This window comes from Polistes canadensis, unplaced genomic scaffold (genome assembly GCF_001313835.1).
Source record: "Polistes canadensis isolate GaletaPanama2010 unplaced genomic scaffold, ASM131383v1 scaffold_354, whole genome shotgun sequence".
NCBI classification, from domain to species: domain Eukaryota; kingdom Metazoa; phylum Arthropoda; class Insecta; order Hymenoptera; family Vespidae; genus Polistes; species Polistes canadensis.
The window spans coordinates 110200-130310 of NW_014569901.1; the positions used below are offsets into that span (position 1 = coordinate 110200).

The 20111-nt window shown below is 34.4% G+C and overlaps 5 protein-coding genes across 14 annotated transcripts in view; 2 read left to right on the forward strand and 3 right to left on the reverse strand.

The window, feature by feature from the left end:
• Positions 1–5888, reverse strand: part of LOC106791934 (rho GTPase-activating protein 100F) — a 31665-nt gene extending 25777 nt beyond the window's left edge. For 5 of the 8 annotated variants that reach the window (XM_014757955.1, XM_014757956.1, XM_014757953.1 and 2 more), the window contains exons 1-3: positions 3364–5884; positions 2127–2228; positions 746–989 (exon numbers count right to left, since the gene is read on the reverse strand). In XM_014757955.1, coding sequence (XP_014613441.1) covers positions 746–964 — 219 coding nt within the window. In that variant the 5' untranslated portion in view covers positions 965–989; positions 2127–2228; positions 3364–5884. Of the gene's footprint in view, positions 1–745; positions 990–2126; positions 2229–3363 lie in introns of all 8 variants that reach the window. The other 3 variants (XM_014757954.1, XM_014757959.1, XM_014757952.1) reach the window with 2 other exon arrangements.
• A 996-nt stretch (positions 5889–6884) lies between these two features.
• On the forward strand, positions 6885–11319 carry LOC106791936 (protein SMG8). The gene is made up of 15 exons (XM_014757961.1): positions 6885–7189; positions 7258–7402; positions 7474–7748; positions 7831–8061; positions 8139–8332; positions 8418–8521; positions 8639–8832; positions 8916–9155; positions 9236–9439; positions 9510–9625; positions 9725–9880; positions 9997–10207; positions 10308–10619; positions 10699–10878; positions 10978–11319. Exons 1-15 carry the CDS (start codon positions 7149–7151, stop codon positions 11096–11098), a joined length of 2724 nt encoding a protein of 907 aa, XP_014613447.1. The 5' UTR covers positions 6885–7148; the 3' UTR covers positions 11099–11319.
• Positions 11294–13566, reverse strand: LOC106791939 (quinone oxidoreductase-like protein 2). 3 transcript variants are annotated; one of them, XM_014757969.1, is made up of 9 exons: positions 13396–13566; positions 13004–13263; positions 12699–12932; positions 12426–12617; positions 12165–12346; positions 11972–12063; positions 11773–11899; positions 11435–11564; positions 11294–11371 (listed from the first exon to the last, which is right to left on the reverse strand). In XM_014757969.1, the coding sequence occupies exons 2-9, from the start codon at positions 13250–13252 to the stop codon at positions 11315–11317; spliced, it is 1263 nt and encodes a 420-aa protein (XP_014613455.1). In that variant the 5' UTR covers positions 13253–13263; positions 13396–13566; the 3' UTR covers positions 11294–11314. The 3 variants fall into 3 exon arrangements, with proteins under 3 accessions (XP_014613455.1, XP_014613454.1, XP_014613457.1); XM_014757968.1 differs by having other exon boundaries at positions 11773–11932; XM_014757971.1 differs by lacking the exon at positions 11972–12063 and having other exon boundaries at positions 11773–11913.
• Positions 13567–13833: 267 nt separating this feature from the next.
• On the reverse strand, positions 13834–17512 carry LOC106791940 (protein brambleberry-like). Its single transcript, XM_014757972.1, has 9 exons — positions 17502–17512; positions 16779–17169; positions 16123–16308; positions 15826–16048; positions 15436–15741; positions 15139–15351; positions 14795–15037; positions 14409–14661; positions 13834–14352 (listed from the first exon to the last, which is right to left on the reverse strand). Exons 2-9 carry the CDS (start codon positions 17154–17156, stop codon positions 14208–14210), a joined length of 1947 nt encoding a protein of 648 aa, XP_014613458.1. The 5' UTR covers positions 17157–17169; positions 17502–17512; the 3' UTR covers positions 13834–14207.
• A 473-nt stretch (positions 17513–17985) lies between these two features.
• LOC106791912 lies at positions 17986–20106 on the forward strand (the record flags this gene model as incomplete). Its single annotated transcript, XM_014757922.1, has 3 exons — positions 17986–18256; positions 18552–19347; positions 19457–20106. Coding segments are annotated over exons 1-3 (1470 nt in total), but the record flags the coding sequence as incomplete, so codon positions are not given.
• Positions 20107–20111: the final 5 nt, after the last annotated feature.

Genomic DNA, 20111 nt, shown 5'->3' on the forward strand with positions numbered 1-20111 from the left:
GAAAATCGTGCTAAAGTGCGAAAAATAACATTCGAATATCGACGTTTCCTTCCGAGAAAAAGAATAAACATATAGAAAATAAAGATCGTATATCTTGTCAGAAGAATTTCGAAAACGAGTTCCTCCTTCGTCGAAGACCCTTATCGACACGAGCGTGTAATTAATTATACCGCCGAAGCGAACTTAGAGAGCCTCCTAATAGATGGTTACGACGTTCTTCTCTTGTCGTTGTCGTCGCTGCTTATTATGTTATTGCACCATTTGCAAAATTTTAATGGATACCACTCGGCCTCCTCTCTTTCATAAAAATCGATGGGTGCCTATGCTCTTCGTTTTTATCTCGAACCATTTAGATCTATTTCTTATTTTTCGTTTATACGTGAAATTTCACGTGTTCCAGCCGAGCCGTGCATGAATTGCAACCCAAAAGAACAACGCTGGAGAAAAAGGAAAAGAAAAAAGAGACAATTGTTTGTTCTCCCGTTCCCGGTTAGCTCTTGGTTAGCCGAGTATACGAAATGTGACGATTGCGTTTCATCCTGCTAATTTAACGCGACAAAATGAAAATCATCATCGTACATATATTGGGGAAATCCAAAGAAATTACGTAGCGAGTTTCCACTTAACTTATCGATACGATTTACAGTTTCAATTTAAGGACAATAATTTAGGAAGCAATCCTCCCCTATCTGAAAAAAGGTTAAAAGGGTGGCACGGTAGATTGGCGAACGTGGTAATCACTTACTTTTCTCCGGCCGCAGCAGAGCATGGCTGCTGCACTGCAATCGCGGTGAGCCGTAGAGGAGAGTTGAGGCTGATGACAGACGTAGCTGAGTCGTGCGCCCCCTTCCCGCTGCAGCTGCACCACGCGCACCTGCAGCTGCACCTGATCCCGATCCTGCTGTCCTTGACCGACACCGACTCGACCACCGTACTTGATGCGCACGTGTTTTCGCCACTGCATGAGTTCGGTGCGTCATGCCCTCTTCCTGGATCAAACCGCAAGAAGATGATATACGGTACCTTCAGGACTTGCTCCAGTTGCTTTCGAGTACGCTTCATAATCGATACGGGGAAGCAAATGCTGGGAGCAAATGCTGGGAGCAACTGGAAGGATTATCTCCTGGCGAAGAGCAAACTAGAGTAGACTTGTCATTTCATTCGATCTTTGGCATCTTGTCTAGATGGACAAGGAAACCGTCCTACATTTATCGCATTTCCTTAACCCACTTTCTATTCTTCCTTCAATATCTGATAGATTAATTCGTTAACCGTTATAAATGACACCATACGTTCGCACATATTGATCCTAAAATTGTATTTGCAAAAAATAAAAGTAAGCCGCGATCGATCGTGCGTGATCGCAAAGGACCTATCCTACTCTCGACGATGACCTAATAATAGATGCTCCAATTTTCTTAAGCTCTATTCATACGACATTTCGCGCATCCAGTTACGGTAATTCGTTAACGATCGATAAACCTCGTAAACCCCTTGAAAAAGGTCTGTTGTAATGTTGACCCCTTGAAATAAATTCATCTCGTTATATTCTATCTCGATTCGTTCGCTTTATTTCCAATTTCAAATATAAAACTTTCAAATAATCTATATATTTGTAATGGAAAATTTTGTCGAGTGAAAAATACAATTTTGATGTTTCGTCGTGTCTAGATATAAATGTTGCATAATGCATGATATCGCGATTCAGGGTAATGCATAATTTCATCCAATCCTTTTAATACGCGTTCTATCTGATGCACAACGCCATCGGATGCATTTAGAAAAGATGTCACTCGTTTGAAACGCGTTGCTATTAACAAATAAAAAACAATGGAAAGTAGATGAACATATATATCGGCAATAACTATACAAATATGGATTGATGATATCAGTTTCGTAAGAGAAATAGTAAACAAACAAAAATCATTAGAAAGGATTCGATTGATACGATAATTAGAGAAATTGAAGATGCATTTATAACACCGATCATGCATATAGAATCACTTGGATAATTACATATTTCCAGAGTAATCGATAAACAACGAGATACTCTGGGCAAACGTAAGTAAATGAATGTGAAGACATAATAAGAAATCCAAAGCAATGGTAATATAATAATCGTATACCTTCTAAAAAGCATTTCTCGCGTGAAGGACCAAAGTATCGCTGCACGACCAGTGTTTCACAGATTCTCTCATTCTGGTCCACGTGTTAAGATCTTTCTTCTCCTAAGCACAAAAGAAAATGACAGGATTAGAGCGATATATTTCCGTGCGATAGATAGATACTATATAGTACCGATCGATACTATCTCCTTCGTACGCCTCGCACAAATAAATATAGTACCTAGACGTCGATATACACGTACATAACACACGATACGCGCGTGGAACCGTACAATTATTATTTATCCAAACTAAAATTCCGATTGCGAGTGTAAAAGGAAGGAGAGAGAACTTTGTCCACGTGTTACTACTTTTCACTACTTTTTCTCTACGCCAATCAACACGTGTCTCGCGTAAACCTCTATATAGCCAGATCTTCTTTGCTTCCCCCTCTCCTTCCTCGTTTCCTCTCGTTAACTTTTCTACGGAGCGACGCGACGCGTTAACAGAATTTTCGCTGCTACATTCGATCGATCGATGAGAACATTCATACGAACGAACCTTATCGAAAAAACCTCGAAGAAGCATCAAATTCATTTTAACGAGGAGCTCTCGGTTGTACACCTCAATATCACGTGTATTCGATCTCGAAAGGAACGCTCGTAGAAATAAAAAACAATTCGTAGCCCGTACGCTTGTATCGTAAGCAAATGGAGCCGGTCTTCGATCGATAAAAGATATGGGAGCTTAAGGGTAACTGCCGGTAGCAGCATCAGCAGCAGCAGCAGGAGAGGAATGACTAGCATCGTCGGAGCACCAGCAACAGGGGCTGGTTCCCCGATAGAAATCGCTCTTGAGAAACGCGCGGTCAAAAGAAGGAAAAAGTGGAGAGCAGAGCAGAGCTACCAGCAGAGAATTGTGGTGGCGTGCCAGCCGATGGTCCCGGACCAACCGATCGATATACCCTTTTTTCGAGAGTAGCTTCCACCATCTTCCCTCTCGCTCCCATCGAGCCACCCCCTAATCCGTCTATCTCTTTTTCTCTCAGTTCAAAGAACGCGAGTATAAATGTAAAACGTAGAACGTAGAGGACGAGTTGATGCGCGCGCTCAAACGAGTCCACGTTCTTTTTTTTTTCCTTTCTTCCTTCGTTTATTAGTACGTTCATTTGTTAGTTCGTTCGTCGTTCACTTGCTCGTTCGCGCAAACCCGAACAAAAGAGGGTTCGTTGGATTATAAGGAAAGATTTGGAACGTACCTTTCGGAGAATCTCGTGAAAAAAAGTCGGGGGCCGCCCCGACTGCAATAATTAGCCGGGCCACTCGGTTGATTGCAATTAGGAGATCCTTTTGTCTCTTTTTCCTTTCTTCTTGCCGTTTCTCCTTGCCGTTTCTCCTTGCCGTTTCTCCTTGCCGTTTCTCCTTCCCGTTTCTCCTTGCCGGCGAAGGAACCAGGAGGAATCTTCCGCTTGCAGCTTTCTCACCTCGCCGTATAACGCCACGCGGGAATCAATACGCCCGCCTGCCTCGAGTACTCTCTCTCCTTCTTTCCCACCCGTTCGCCCAGCCCTCCCTCTCTCTCTCTCTCCCCCTCCCTCTATCTATCTATATCCCTTCCTCTTGCCCTTCCTCTTGCCCTCGCTCTATCTTCCTTCTCGTCTTCACAATTTAACCGTGTAGCCGGTGAACACTACCCTCCTCTCCCTCTCTTTTTTTCTTTCTATCACGTTTAGGGGCACCAGCCGATTTATAAGATCCTATCTCTATATTGCCTATTTCGCCAAAGTCCATGATATTCGTCGAGATTAATGGGAGGAATAGATGTGAAAAAGCAACGCACGGCGGCTAGGCAAAGGCGGTGGCAGAGGCGGAGGCAGAGGCGGAGGCGAAGAAAAAGCACTTTAGACGAGGGTGGAAATGACGATTCGAGCAAACCCTGTGCAACACGCCGCGCCGCGTAAGCACGACTACCCCCTATACCGACTCTAGTCACTCACCTAGACGGACATGTTGGATATCGCAAATGCGCATGCCGACGCCGGCGTACGCGGTTCCTTTATCGCGGGACGTGGTGGACAACGGACGAGAGTGAGGGCGACGACGTAGACATAGACGACGTAGACATAGACGAAGACGAAGACGAGGACGAGGACGAGGACGAGGAAACGAAGAGAGGGAACGCAACGACCAACCCAACTCGCCCCTTTTCTCGCCCTTTTCTCGCACCAATTCCATTGGAACGAGGCATACTAGCGTATACATATAGCAAGGTACTACGTACGCCGACTCGTGGCCTTTTCACTTGACCCCACCACCGGCGACCCGTCCCTTTCGCCCTTACATCGTCGTCTCTTTGTATCCTTTCGTTCCACGCAATAATCCCTTCGTGTCTTCCTCCTTGTCCAAAGGCTTAAACTCTACCTAGCTAGCATCTACGTTACGTGCCCAGCACGCGTCTCCCCGTCTACCCAAGGATTCGACGCGTAAATTCCTTTTCCTAGCTGTTCGATTGATTCCTTCGATCCATTCGAATAGACTCGATATTTCCTTTTATAGAGCAAGGACTTCCTCGATGATACTCCTCCTTTTAGATGCGAGTATTAAATCCAAACTTGAGTCTTTAAATCCTTCCTCCGATCCAGTCGTATATTTCTAATCTTTTCTCTGTTTTTTTCTCGAGTGTCTCAACCTTTCTAACGGGTCGACGTCTCTCTCTCTCTCTTTTATTTCCTCCCTCGAAAAGGAGAATCGCAATCAGAGGTCATTTGTTGCGCGTTGATTGCAAAAGACCGCTCGGGGGTTTGCCGTTAATAAGGACTCACCAGGAGATGTGCCAGAAAGCTTTGTTAAAGGACCGTGCTAGAGAACCGTGCTAGAGAACCGTGCTAGAGATAATTGATCGCCTTTGTAAACAGCTCGGTATAAATCTCTTATGATTGAAATTACGCTTTAGGAAATTGATCCAACTACTACAACCACCGAGAATTGCTAAATAAAATGCTCCTGTTTTTATCTATCTAAGAATCGATCTCTATCGAAAAATCCAACATTTCTAAGAGAGACCAATCAATTCTATTACCTTTTCTTAGAAGTTTGCAATTAATTTTATGTTTCATAGACAAAGTAATTATTGCGGAAGACGATAACATTGTTCGTTCGTATTAACACAACAGGTAAATTTATGACATAAAATAAAATGGCAGTTCTACGACGACGACGACGACGACGACGACGTGATTGGGTGGAATTTGAATAAATGCCAGACGGCTTTCACACCTTTTTCAATTCCTTCCTTTCATTCGTAACCTCTTCGACGCTAAAGCTTCGAAGCAACAAGGGCTGGTAGGCGAGCATTAGCAGCAAGCCTTAGCAACGATATATACTAGAAACATTCGTAAGCCACGTCCCAAATCGATTCCGCTATTCTCGATCGACGCTATTATTTTCGTATGAAAATGATTGATAGTAAAATCCATTTTGATTCATTTATTTGGATCTAGATATCTTGTAATCATTTACGCTAGGAAACAGCCACAACGCGTAATACGTGTAACGTAGTATTGGTGCAAGATAGGTATGTAAATCGATCTTCGTGAAACGGGGCAAAGAGTCGCGCGGGCAACGACGTACTACGAAATACTACGTTCTGTGATGCGGTGCAATTAAGCTCGCGCCATCCCGTACCATCACCCAACACCACCACCCAACGCCCACCACCACCCAACGCCCACCAACACCCTTCGAAGGGGCGCAAGTCCGCGTCTTCTTTTACCGCCCCCTACCGTTCGTTTATTCGTTCGTTTATTCATTCGTTCATTCATCGGAGCACCCCTTTAAAGTTCGTTGCGCTTTCTAGGACCAACTACGACTACCTAATGTGCGTCAATTATATTATTATTAACTCTTCCAAATAAATATATTTCAAAATAAAGAAATCTTTTATTCACCTAGAGATTATACCATATTGATAGATAAATGTTCCTTCAAATCTATGATTTAAGAAATCCTTCTTGACTTCACCAGGAATTCACCGTTGATGAATGCAATCCGAGAAACTGCCCTTCTTCTGCCCTTCTTCTGCCCATTTCTTTTCAAATAGCCTATAATATAAGAGAAAAGCGACATGAATGATGTAGCCAAAAACAAGAGACCATTTTTTTTTCTTCGGATAAAAACGAATTTTATTACTATTATTCATTGATAAAGAAACTTTCAAATAAATACAATGTACTTGTTGAATTATCATTAGGCTTTAATCATTTTATTAATAAATATATGTATCTATACAAATACATACTTACAATTATATCAAGTATACCCTAAATAATTACCACATGCCTGTGGTACCTGCCCATTCGATCCTGCTTTATCGTTACTAAACAACGCATTAAATCTAATCAAAGATGATTCTTTCTACATTAAATATCACATAATCTTTGAAAATTTGTTCACCACATTTTGTATTATAGACTCTATTAGAAATAATTCGTATGAAAATGATACTAGCAAAATAGACATGACAACTGATATAGACATAATCAAACTGATTTAAATTTGTACATTGGCAGTAAATGTCAACAACAAAATGTCTATAGATGATGCTCTCGTAAGCGTCTTTTGTTTTGGAGGGAAAATTCAAATGGAAAGTAAGATACTTGAAAAAGAATTTATCCATTACCATACGTACCGGCTTTACCAATACACTATTGCTTGTTTTACGAAATATTATTAAAAAAAAAAAGAAAAAAATGATCACCTTATCTTTAATATTTAGTCTGATTCTATTTAATAAGTAAAAATACTACTAACGTATATTTGACATTTGTAATTACAAGGTCTGCACTACTACGAGTCGCTATGATCAACCAAAATAACTTCTAAACTAGGTGCTAATTCAAATATCATCAGGTGTAGGATTTAGTTTATGGTTAAAACTCGTAAATGTTGTTTACCGATGTAAACATGTATTAATAAAATACTCAAAATATTAATAAAACTAACTTATTATAACCTATCTTGGAGAAATAAGTGAATAAATACAAAGATGCGACCACAAAAATTTACTCTTCCAATTGACCCTAAAACGTAAGTAGTTTTACGTATAAAAAAATTGATTTGAATAAAATAATAAAACTAAACAATATTGTGTGTAGATTTGACCACACAAATAAGAAGGTTGTTATCGTATCAGTATTTGGTAAATCTCGATATCATATGAAAGGATGTAAAACGGATATGCTGAGTTCAATTCTCCAAGTGGACCTTTTGGATGAGCCAACCGTAGATGAAACATCTATGGTCAAAATATTTCTAAACTAATATTAAAAGTCATATTGTATTATTAAAAAAGAATATAAACAACATTACAGGTTGATATTGAAGGATACTATAACGCTAAAGACAAAACTGTGTATCTACATCTACGGGGACTCTTGGATTCTCATACTCTTTTGTCCGAATATGACAGATTTGTAGAAAAACAAGATTGCAAAGACTTTCTCAGTGTATGGGCACATATGAGATTTAAATATGCTAGAGCTTTACTGGTGTTATTTCATATATCTCATGTTATAATACTTACTCATCCAACCCATACATTTGATTATAGTTACATACATTTATTTCGTGCCATGGATATAATACGGTAAGATATTATATATACGGTAAGATTAAATGCATGGAACTATGTGATGATACATGAATAAGATTATTTGTTTTCGTCGTAGTCAAAAAATTTCTCCTCAACTTTCTGATGCATTAAGTAGCTTATCTACTATACCGAAAGATTGGATATCAAATGCTAGACCTTGTTCTCCAAGAGTATTATTTTATTTTGAAAGTTCTCCTATGGTATTTCAAGATCCAGATAACGGAGGAAATATTAAGAAGTTGGAACATTCGTTGGAAGATCAAATTTATCAAGTTTTAAGAAAAAATCGAATAGTTACAAATATAAGGTAAAATTTGGATTGTGCATTTGTTTTCTTTTTCTCTTTTCTTTATTTATTAACATTGTTTTTCTTTTTTCATTTAGTTCAAACTCGTTATTTGCAATCCCAGCAAATCAAGAATTTGTATATGTACATAATGGTCCTACAGAATCTGGAAATATTTTGGGCTATATGATGAAAAAATTAATTCAAAGTTGTAAAGTTAGTTCCGGTGGTAGTACCTCAAGAAGTCTTGCTAGTTTAGAAACGAATCATGAAACGGATGATGCTGAAATTGGTATATGATCTTTCTCAATAACATATATATATATACACATACACACATTACAAAGCACATATTATTGCCATTTGAATAATTTCAGAAACACATTGTTTCAAATCATTCCTGCAACAACATATAAATCTTGCTTTCGGCAGAGGCTTCGATGATAATGTCGGTAGACATTCGGTACCTGCATATTTTGAGGTTGATACGAATTTTCTAACAAATCCAATTACAACGATCGTTGTTAATTGTATGTGCTTTATTAAAGCACAAATTTCATTAGAAAGTGATTATTTATGTATAAATATTTATCAATAGATACCTACATTAACGCAATTCTGTAATGTGATAAACAAAATTAGCGAATACTTTATATACGGAACGGACAAAGAATTGCTGTCTTTGCATAGTTCATTAGATACCGATGTTAAATTCAGTAAAAGTAGATGTAGCAAAGTACTCCCAAGAGCCTTACAAACTTATCAAGAAAATCTTCCACAACATTATACAAGGTAATCATTCGTATATATTAAAGAAAAGAAAAGACAATCGCGAATAAAATATATTCTATAGATTTAATTCCCTATTTTATTAGAGCATATCATGAATCTAAATTAGCACATGCTATGGGAGTTTTTGAAATGCATGCACGAGGTCCTTTATTTGAAGAATTCAGCGAAAAGTTACAAGCAGAATGCGATAAACATTGGCGAGCTGGACGACAAATGTGCGAAGTATTATCATTAACTGGTAATCCTTGCACAAACCCTATTCATAAAGGAGGCAGCGAAGGTGCCGGAGGTGGCGAACACCTAGAACCAGGAGGCGACAATAGGTCTTTTTCTTTCAGATACATTTATCTTTTGATCTTACACTTTGTGATATAATAATCAAATAAATATTTTCTCTTTACAGCGACTCACCAATCATGGAACACTGTAGCGGAGTTCGATATATCTGTGCTTGTAATTGTGGAAGATGTCAAGGACCACGAGAGGATCCTTTTAGTTTAAGACAGGCTAATTACGACTATTTTCAAATGTTAGCAAAGCAATGTGGCTGTACGCAATTAGAAAGTATACAATTTCCTATTTTTCAGCCTAGTACTCATAATTTTAGGTAAATTCTATTTCTGCTAAATAATATATCCTATCTTATAATATTATATATATCTTTGATTTTTTCTTAGAGCAGCACAGTTATTTTCCGCAACAAATCGTAAAGATTCACTTAGTAGAAATAATTTATCCACCCCTCTAGGTCAAACGCAACCTTCCAGTCTTGGGGTTGAAAATATTTTAAATGGTATTAAATACTCTAAATTTATATATACATAATATAATATGAATGACAAAAATGAGAAACTTTTATCAGGGAGAACTCGTTTACTGATAAATGTTGCAGATGACATTACAGCATACGAAAGTGGTGCACCCTCTCCATTGAAAAGTGATCCTACGGAAGAAGAAGTTCCAAGATTAAGTAACAAAACTAGTCTTACTCCTAGCGAAGGGCATAAAGTCGTTATAGAAGTATCCGATGATGCAGAAAATACCAAAGGTAATGAACTTTTGATTTTGTTTTTTTTTTTTACTAGATACAAATGTGCATGTACATATATATATATATGTATATATATATATATATATATATGTAATTAACAAACTATATATTAGAAAAAGCTTTGGTGAGACAGCCATCCACTACGGAATATCTACCAGGGATGTTGCATACGGAATCGCCAGCTGGATTATTACCGCAATTTTCTAGCTGGTCTCTGGTTTGTCTTGGCCCAAGCAGTTTGTACTCGCACAATTTAGGTTTACAACATCAAACAGGTGTACTGGCAACTTCTGCATTCCTTTTGCCATGGGATGTAACAGTAAGGTTTGTTAAACTAATTATTGTGCACCGATGTCAACCAATAATATATCAAAATGTAAAATCACTCCTAGAAGGATAATAAATTGATTTAATGGTTTAATAGATTAGAGCATCAAAAAGAAAGGGGATCTTTGTGGCCTACTATAAATGATCATAATGTTCACGGATATTGCCCAAGAGGTAAAAATTTTCAAAATCTTAATACGATCCGAGGTCGCAAATCCAAAGGTGGGAAGGAATTCGTTGTTAAGATATTTGTTGGAGTGGAATACGAATGTCCGAGAGGGCATAGATTTATGGCATCTGCACCTGACAAAGTTTTAAAGGCAACTGGCAATGGAATCGTAAAAGATAGTGGAAATAAAGTAACGTCAAGTACTACAGATATGCCTCTTTACTTTCCATGCCCATGCAGGTATATATTAAATATAAGCAACGTTTGCATTGTACATTTTAACAATCAGTAATACGCTCAATATCTATGGTCTATGCAGGCAAACGCAACCCTTAATAGCTCAACTTATGAGAATTCACGTTGTGACTCCAAAAGCCCCGGTTCACGTTACGTTAAATCCTCGAGTTCAACCAGGGCCTCCGCCGTGTCCTATATTTGTAACTGGTTGCGAAGAACCGATCAAACTTTCACAAAGTGCCTACTGGGTTCTCAGATTACCGTATCCTTCAAGAATAATTACGCGCACACCTTCGCGTATTTGATACATTTAATATTATTATAATACATACAATAACCTTAACTGTTTCTATCCATTTAGTTATGTATATATGGGCGAAAAGGGCCCATATTTACCACCAAAAGAACCAGTACCTCCTTCTCACGGACGATTATTGGCTGGCATGTATGGCATTAGTGAAGTTGTGCCAGAAAAAAAATAAGATTTTGTCACAACCGTTGCAAATTTTCAAACCTTTTTAAAGACTTTGATTATCTTATTAAATATACCAAAACCAGGTAGAGTGTAGCTAATTACACAATCGTTGTACAGTCTTTTTTAAATTATTAGCTAAATGAAAAAAACTTAAATTTAATTATATACTATACAAATATTGTGTATTATTTTATATATAAGATATATTATCAATTATAATTGTTTATTCCGAAATCTTAACTACATCAACTCTCTCTTTATCCTTAATATCTATAATGACCTGCAAATGAAATATATTTTAAAGAGATTTCGCAAGGCAATTAATTTAAAAATTGCTACTCACCTTTGCAGAAGTTCTTCCTTCAGAAGAGAAACGTAATGCATCGTTAATTTTATGAAGACCAAAAATCATAGAATGAAATGGAATGATGAGACCTTCTTCAAAAAATTCCAAGACTTCTTCTCCAGCTTGCCTATATAAATGTAAAATAAATTTTATTGTTAGTTTGAAGGTTATTTTTTCCTAATTCAATTGTTAAGGTATTTTTTAAATGTATAATTTCTAAAACATGTCAATACCATTAAGCAATACTTAAATGAGATATCTTGACAAAATTAATATAACAAATAGAATAAATATATTTATAATAAAATCTAAACTAATCAAAATATGCAACTTGCCGATAGCTCTCGGGTTCCTTTCTTCTATATTCATCGAGATTAAAACCAGTAATAGTGAAAGAACCATCTTCAATCCCAGTTTGTGCATCCATTTTGGTAGCAGCAGCACCAGCTATTACTACTCGCCCTTCATGAGAGAGGCTATAATTTCGTAAATGATCTTAAACTTACAATTAATACCAGATATAAAATTTTATACCTTCACGAGATAAATGATGTATCACCACTGTAAAATTATCATCGCGTAGTAAATTTTTCAACGATGTGCCACTTTTATATATATCAGTGTAACTAAAATAATGCATTTTTACACTAAATGTTTTTAAAAATACAAGTAACATTAAAATAGTCTATTTTATATTTGATACTATTGAAGACATCAGGAATTGTACCATTTTAGAATCTTCTTAAAATATTCACCGCCATCTCCATCTAAAAAAGCTTTGATGTTCTTATCGCCGGCAATTTGTTCTATGCGCTTTAACAATTTTTTTTCATTGTATTCTAGAGATGCAAATACACCCCTATTGCGAATAAGAGAAGCATCCTCGTTGTTAATACAAATACCTAAGACCTAAAAATATAAATGAAGAATTTGAGTATAAAAATATGGAAGGATCGGCGACTAGATTATACGTTGGTGCGAATATTACTTGTGATCTAAATACATTAGTAGCAAGATCAGCAGCTGCTAAACCTATACCACTTAATCCTACATTTACTAAAATTATATCATTTTCATCAATAGTCACTACTCTTTCCAATGCAACGAGTGCGCTCATATAATCATTAAGTAGACATACTGCATCCACAGATCTTAAATTTGATGGTATTTTCCAAATATCCTAATGAAAAAATAGCAAAATTATGTTTAGATTTATATATATAATAACGTTAGAAATCTGCGTTGGATGACATAAACTTACGCCGACTTCTGCTATGCATTGTTCCGCAAAACCCCCATATCGTTCTTTATTAAGTGCAATAACTTTGTCCCCAATTTTATAGCCTTTGTCCTGTGCATTCTTTCCTATATAAACTAATTCGCCAACAAGTTCATACCCAAGTGTAATAGGCAATTTTGGTTCATACGTGTACAAGTTTTTACTCAATAATACATCTGAAGGATTTATGGTGCAGTAATGAACATCTATAACAACCTGTAGAAATAATACAGGATGTTTTAAGAAATATAGAGCATGTAATAATAAACTATGTACAAATAAGTTACTTCGTTTGGTTGAGCTGCTTTGAATGATTCTACATTTTGTATAATCAATGAATTATCAAACTTATTCAAGCTGGCTATTTGAAATTTAGCCGGCTCTGAAGCCGGAATGTTCGTTTCGAAACTGTCATTAGGTGATCTTTCTTTTGTAGGCGTTTCATTACTTATTAATCTAATACTTTGCTTTCTTAAATTTTTCCAATAAATTCCAGAGACATGAGTGATAAACATTCGTCGAATCGTGACAGACATTTTTTAAACTCCTTGTATATAATTTAAAATAAAGAAAATATAAATATAAAATATCTTAAATATAATCTAAAAGAGTCTCTTAATCTAATATAAAAAGTCAAATTTCCGATTCTTATGCACATACGCGTATAGGTTACATTTACCTAATAAATAAACACTAATATTGTTCAATTGAGCGAATATATAAACAGTAAACGATCTTAATTGAAATATCTTTTTTTCTTTTCTATAACTTTGTATTAAATGTTAGTGCATCCACTAAGTAACCAAACTGACGAGAAGGTGATAACACGAATAAAGCAAAGAATAAAGAAGTACATAGAAGCTCACAAGTCCACTTTTCGCGTAAACAAAATCAGATTAGTTAGTACCGGAACAACCAGAGGGCGAAACATGTTGCGCATGCGTAACGTGTTCAATAATATTCAAAATAATTCATTCACTGGGGAAAAATATTATATGAATATTTTTATTATAAACGTATCAAAAAAGACTTATACAATAAATATATATATATAACAAACTTAACAATAATCTTAAAGAGGAAAAAGGAAGTAGTGACTAGTGTTCACGTCTTCGGTCGCTGTTAGTGAGTACCCGTGTGTCTCGCTCGGTGGTTGGGACGGAAGAGAGCGGTTTTTTTTAGTTATTTAGTTTCGCCACCAGAGGCGTGACGGCCACACATGTGTAAGAAGGAAATAACCTAACCTACTTAATCAATAAACCTTCTGATTTCAGCACACACATGTTTATATACTAAAAGTTAAATATAATTATTTAAAATATTATTACAATATAACTATATAAAAGACGCGATAAATAATTTATTTTTACAATTGAAAAACTATGTTACTTAAATTACAATTACTATTTATAGTAGTGCATATAAACAGTTCTACCTGTATATCACTGAATATTCGTATATTGTATATTTCTTATTATACGAGAAATGATATTAATTTAACGAAGTATAATTAAAAGTGCCAGAAGAATGACGAGAGCAAAACTCATGACCGGTGGTTGCAAATAAGCGGCATCTTTTTCCGTTTCGTGTCAATCCATTGCATAAAATACGCGGTACTGTATGCATCGGGCTAACACTAAAAAACACATAAATGTATATACATTAATATTTAAATATATTATAAACATTTACCTTCTGGATGAATTTGTAGATATATTTGTTTGATCAGTCGTAGAAACAAACTCGTTTATTCCTCTTAAACGATATCTAAGATCGTTTGTTGTATTTATGAAATCATTAACATCGTTAACGACATTATAATCTATATCTTTCGACGTATCCGGATTATCATCGTAATCGTAGATATCTTCGTGCGACTTTTTCGCTGGTATATATGAGCAAGAAAGTTCCTCTTGTATGGACGCATTTTGTTGACTCCATAAAGCTACCGAATGAATCAAACTTAAAGTTTTTACCAAAATAATAAATATATATGCTATAATTAAATTGTTCATAATTATAAACTAATAGATACGACTAAAATGATTATTAAAAATATTATAGAAACGGAAACAAACCTTTTAAACTATTTATTTTATTAAGTATTGTAATAAAAAAGTTGTAAATTGTCTTTATTATTAAAGACAGCATGAACGTTGTTTGAATATGATCAGAATCCAAAGATTCCGAAGGTGATTTTAAAGGCGATACATGCATACAATTATCACCATTACCACTATTTTGATTAATCGATCTAACTGGTTCGGTATTGTGAAATTTGGATTTCCAAATATATTGTATGCCATTCATCAAAAAATGCACTAGCAACAAAAAATGTAATATTTTAACACATTATATATAAAATGATAATAAGAATAAATTATTTATAATCTAAATATTTGTTCTTACGAAGGCTACTCACTTCCTGTTATTAAAAGTATTAATACAGTGATAGAAATAAAGTCAAGGCAGGCCTCTAAACCATGTTTTAAATAAGAATAAAGATTTAAAGGTACAATGCCCATTATAGCTGCTCTGGTCCAAAATGGTGCATTCAGAAATGCAGCAGTTATCATGGCAATTAATAAATATACAATATGCAAAACCGTGCGATATACTCTTTGTAATTGTTCCCCTAAAAATTTCCAATTTTTCCTTATAGTTGTATATTTTAATTGAGATATGGGGATTAATATCATTAAATAGTAAATTATCATACCGGTATTTCCTATATAGCCTATAATCCAATCTAGTTGGCGAATTGTCTGTTCTATTTCTGTACGCATATTATTAGTAATATTAGAGATGAACTGAATAGTATCATTAATATGTGCCAATTTTTGCATCATTTGTTCGTACTGATCGACAGCTTCCTGATGCCGATCGAGTATAAGAGTAGTACTAGATTCTATCTTTTCCCAAATTAAATGTGCTCGATTACGTATACTTGTTAAGTCGTGTAATATCTCTTTATGACTTTCCCCGTGTACGGCAGATTGTTTAACAAGTTCCTTGGTTGCGTTTTCTTAAAAATATCATTTTAACGTAACACTTTTAATTTATATTTCTTGGATAAAAATGAAATTAATTGAAAATAGTATCTGTTTACCTAATTTTTTTTTCACATCTTCCACCATGGTTGCAATTTGAGCATGACCTAGACGAATCAGTGCTTTTTCGTTATTTAAATTTTTAAGATTATTAGTTACCATCTTATGAGCAGTCGTTTGAGCATCTTTTAGATTTTGTTGTTGCAGTAATAATGCTTTGTTACCATCAGATAAAGAAGACAACGCTTCGCTTGTCTGATCCACCAAACGATCCTGACTTTCCTAATAATAGCAAATCATAAAATATATTAATTGTATCTGTTTAAATCTCAACAAAGTATTTTACTCATGCACACCTTCAAGGATATTAACGTTTTAATTTGCGAATGTGCAGTTTGCATCAATTTATTGACCGTTAATTCAGTAAGAGCACGAAATTGTGTACTTCTAGCAGCATAGCAAACTGCTCTAGCTCTATTACTCATCAAATGATACGCATTCCATGTATCTGTATCCATATCTGTCGTGCATTGTTTAAGAGACTAAAGAAAAACATAGAATAGTTGTAAGTATCTTACGTGTAAAAGATCTTCTAATTGAGATTCAGCTTTGCTCGTATTAACATGTAGATGTTTTCTATTATATATTTTATAACATTCTCCATAATAAATGAACAAAGAAGAGTAATATATTATTAGCATCAATTCCATTGGATATGATATGGATAGCAACAAATAGTAAAACTCAATAAAATCTAGAAAAATAAATTTCTTTATATGGAATACTCCATACTATGTCAACTATAGAATCTTTGAGGTGGTCCCATCTTATATACATATAGTTATGTAAGTAGGAGGGAGAATTGCAGGTTTGAACTTGCATAGGAGCACCCTTTGAAGAATATTACAATACTACTATCACATTAAATTACACTTAAGTATTATAAGTAATCAGATAATTCATTGAATTTTAGACAAAATGATGAAAAAAGAAATGAAGAGAAAATCTTTACCATCTCTTCTGTACAGGGAAATATTTTCCTTCCTTCTACTGCCGATTGACAATTCAATAAATTGACACTCAATTTGGCAAGCTGTTCCTCATTCATATCATAGCAAGAAGTTCTTATTTTCATAATGACTTTATGTTGACACGTTTCTAAAGGGGATGAAACTTGAATGTTTGTAAGCTTTGCAGCTTCTTTTAAAAACTTTTCATCTTCTGTCATAGTTTCGTATGGGATTGATATCAAAGGTGTGCCATCGGCAATCAAAAAATTTGTAGGAGCCTCCGGAGGAGGTGTACCCCATAACCAATTAAATAGTGTTACTGCATTTGCTTCATTTATAATTAATATAATCATTGAAATCCACAAGTATACATTGGCCATTTTATAGCAATGTCTAAAAAATTCAAATTAAAAATTCAAATTTTCAATTACACTTCAATTAAAAATGAACCTGTCGACGAGATTGGGCATTTGTAAATTACTATTATTTTTAATTGATCAAATGTGAAAGATTCGTAAAAGAAATCACATTAAAAAAGTAACAAATTTATTTAGTGGTTTGAAAAATGGTTATTGTATGTAGATGAAACAATTTGTTTTTACATTCATTTCACTATACATAATCTATATTTTTAATTCTAAATATTAATTTGAACTTTTTTTTTTATTATTATCGATGAAAACACGATGAGAAATAATTATTTTCTTTAATATTATTGCTTATACACTGTATGATATGTTTAACGGTCATAACCGATTCAAATGTTCTTATGTAGCTTATTTCTGGCGGGATATAGAATTATACTATCGAAAATGATTAGAGAAAGGTGGGCTTCTGGTAATTCACCAATTTACAGATATCTTATATTATTATAATTACATAATACGTATCATATATTTATTTATAAGATAATCAATTATTATAATTAGAAAAACGAAATGTATACTAAAAAGTTAAATTTATTTTCAAGCATAACGGGTTGAGAACCAATCAAATGAAACAAAACTCAAATTGTACAAATCTTTAGATTGTATTCGTAAAACTAATTTATTTATTTGAAAAAAATAATTTATTTGATATATTTATTATTTTAAATATATTATTGATCTAATCAATAATTTTATTGTAGTCATTTATTTAAACAGATTTGTTGTTTCATTTTTATTTCTGCAAGTTGGCAATCCTTGTAAGAAAAAAAGTAATCGTTTCTAACGACAAAAGAAAATACACATAACGAGATGCGATATATGACTTGTAATTTGTGTTCATATGCACCAATGTCCAAATAGGAATGAGTTTCTCCTCAAGTATGCAAAAATTGTATGCTGTTGGTATTAAAAAAGTGACTCATACAGGGAATCCCCTGTTAACTTCGCAGTTGAATTATACAATTTGATATTACGTTTTATTCGGAACAGTATAATAGTGACAGTTGTCAAAGATCAAATCAATCGAAATGAGTGAAGATAATCGTTTATGGGTAAATATAATGTTCAATATTTTAATTTTATATATATTTGTGTGAAATAAAGATATGCACAGTTAAATGTTCAATCATTTAAAAATTATTTTTTGCACTAGTGATAGGTTATGGCTAATTATTTTTGTTCATATTCATTATTGTTTTTTTATTTATCCAATTTACTCAAAATATCTGCAATGTTTAAACACAAGTAGATATGAATTTATAAAAAGATAATACGTTATACTTAAATAGTATGATTATTTTATATTCTTTGGATAGTTTATAATATGTTTTGTTCTATTTTGAACAGCACGAAATGGTATCTTATGCCATAGAAATCCAGCAACAATATTATGAACTTCTTTCTGATTGGACTAAATATGAAATGCAAGATTATGATATATTAAAACAAAATATTGGTTATGCACTATTTGGCCCTCCCACTGAACCATGCCAAGTCGATAATATGGAAAACAATACAATTGATTCTAGCTCGGTAGTAAGCTATGTTTTAAAAAATGCAGAAGAGTTAACTAAAGTCAACGAAGGAATACATTATAAAAAAGATGCTATGAGATTGATATCCTTAATATTTGATCAAATAATTGAGTATGGTAAGCAGTCAGATGAGAGTATTTTTTGCGGAATCATTTATAATATTATATTTAACGTACCAAAAGAGAAAAGAGAAGTAAGTAATCAAGAAAATGCAGATATTGATACGGAAAAAATTATGAAAGAAATTCAAGCTGTTCCAATATTTAAAATAAAGAATTATTGTACAACGAGTTCAACTGAAAATATTGAATATATAGACAATAATGGCAGAGTATACAAAGATTGGATCAATTATAAAACTAATAATACCTTGCCCGCTTGTGTAATGGTACTACCTAATGAAGGCTTTTACCAACCAAATCCTGAATTTTCAATAACAGAAATATGTTCTACAGTATGGGTAGAAGTTTGTTTCTCACCAGCATCTTCGTTAAGCGCTCAGTTAGTTAGCGGTGCAGATACTGCATCTACCATTTTAAATGTTGGTGGTCTTGGAATTGCGCTTGCATCATTGGTTACTCCTATTGGACCTGTGGTTGCATTAGCTGGTAATATAAACATTAAATTGTGAAATATTATTATTATTATTATTTAATATTTCTATTTATAATATAAATTGTTTTCAATTAAATATAAAGATAATTTTTCTTTAAATAGGAATAGCAACGACAGGTGTTAGTAGTGCTTGGACCTTTGGCAGATCTATATATCAGTTATATGATCGTAGCTCGCACAGAGAATCTGTTAGTCTTAGTAATAGAAACGCCCTTTCAGCCTGGCTTGGTATTGCTGGATGTACCATGGGAATAGCAATGAGTGGTGGAAGTATATTTCTTTCAAGAGCTGCGCAAGCTGGTCGAGATATAGGATTAGTTGCTAGAACAGCATATAATACAACAGTAATATGTAATATGTCCATTAATCTCGTTGGTCTGGGATATAATGGATTTAATATTGTCGAAAAGTATCAGAACGAGAATAGGATCGATTGGAGCGATGTTTTCTTCTTTACAACGCATGCAATGTTCTTTGGTAATACTATATTAGGCATGCAATTTGCCCATGACGTTATTAATACTTCTCAAGGTAATGTTATGAGAGACTACGAAGCTACTTTGCGGAGTAAACGTCATCGTAAAGCGTATAATCGTATAAAACGTAATGCAACATCAGATGCAGAAGTAGTACGTTATGTTAGGAAAGTTCAAACAAGAACAGAACTTTTGTCTTCTGCGAATAGTAATCAACCGAATGGTAGTAAATCAAATGGTAAGCAACCAAGTGGTAAGCAACCGAATGGTAGTCAACCAAG

Coding starts and splice junctions, on each gene's coding strand:
- LOC106791936 (XM_014757961.1), top strand. CDS start 7,149: ATGCGACCACAAAAATTTACTCTTCCAATTGACCCTAAAAC. Junction 7,403..7,473: donor CCGTAGATGAAACATCTATG/GTCAAAATATTT, acceptor ACAACATTACAG/GTTGATATTGAAGGATACTA. Junction 9,440..9,509: donor CCTAGTACTCATAATTTTAG/GTAAATTCTATT, acceptor ATTTTTTCTTAG/AGCAGCACAGTTATTTTCCG.
- LOC106791939 (XM_014757968.1), bottom strand. CDS start 13,252: ATGTCTGTCACGATTCGACGAATGTTTATCACTCATGTCTCTGGAATT. Junction 12,933..13,003: donor AAGCAGCTCAACCAAACGAA/GTAACTTATTTG, acceptor TTATTTCTACAG/GTTGTTATAGATGTTCATTA. Junction 11,565..11,772: donor AAGGAACCCGAGAGCTATCG/GCAAGTTGCATA, acceptor ACATTTATATAG/GCAAGCTGGAGAAGAAGTCT.
- LOC106791940 (XM_014757972.1), bottom strand. CDS start 17,156: ATGGCCAATGTATACTTGTGGATTTCAATGATTATATTAATTATAAAT. Junction 16,309..16,778: donor TTCCCTGTACAGAAGAGATG/GTAAAGATTTTC, acceptor GTTTTTCTTTAG/TCTCTTAAACAATGCACGAC. Junction 15,038..15,138: donor AATACTTTTAATAACAGGAA/GTGAGTAGCCTT, acceptor TTTTGTTGCTAG/TGCATTTTTTGATGAATGGC.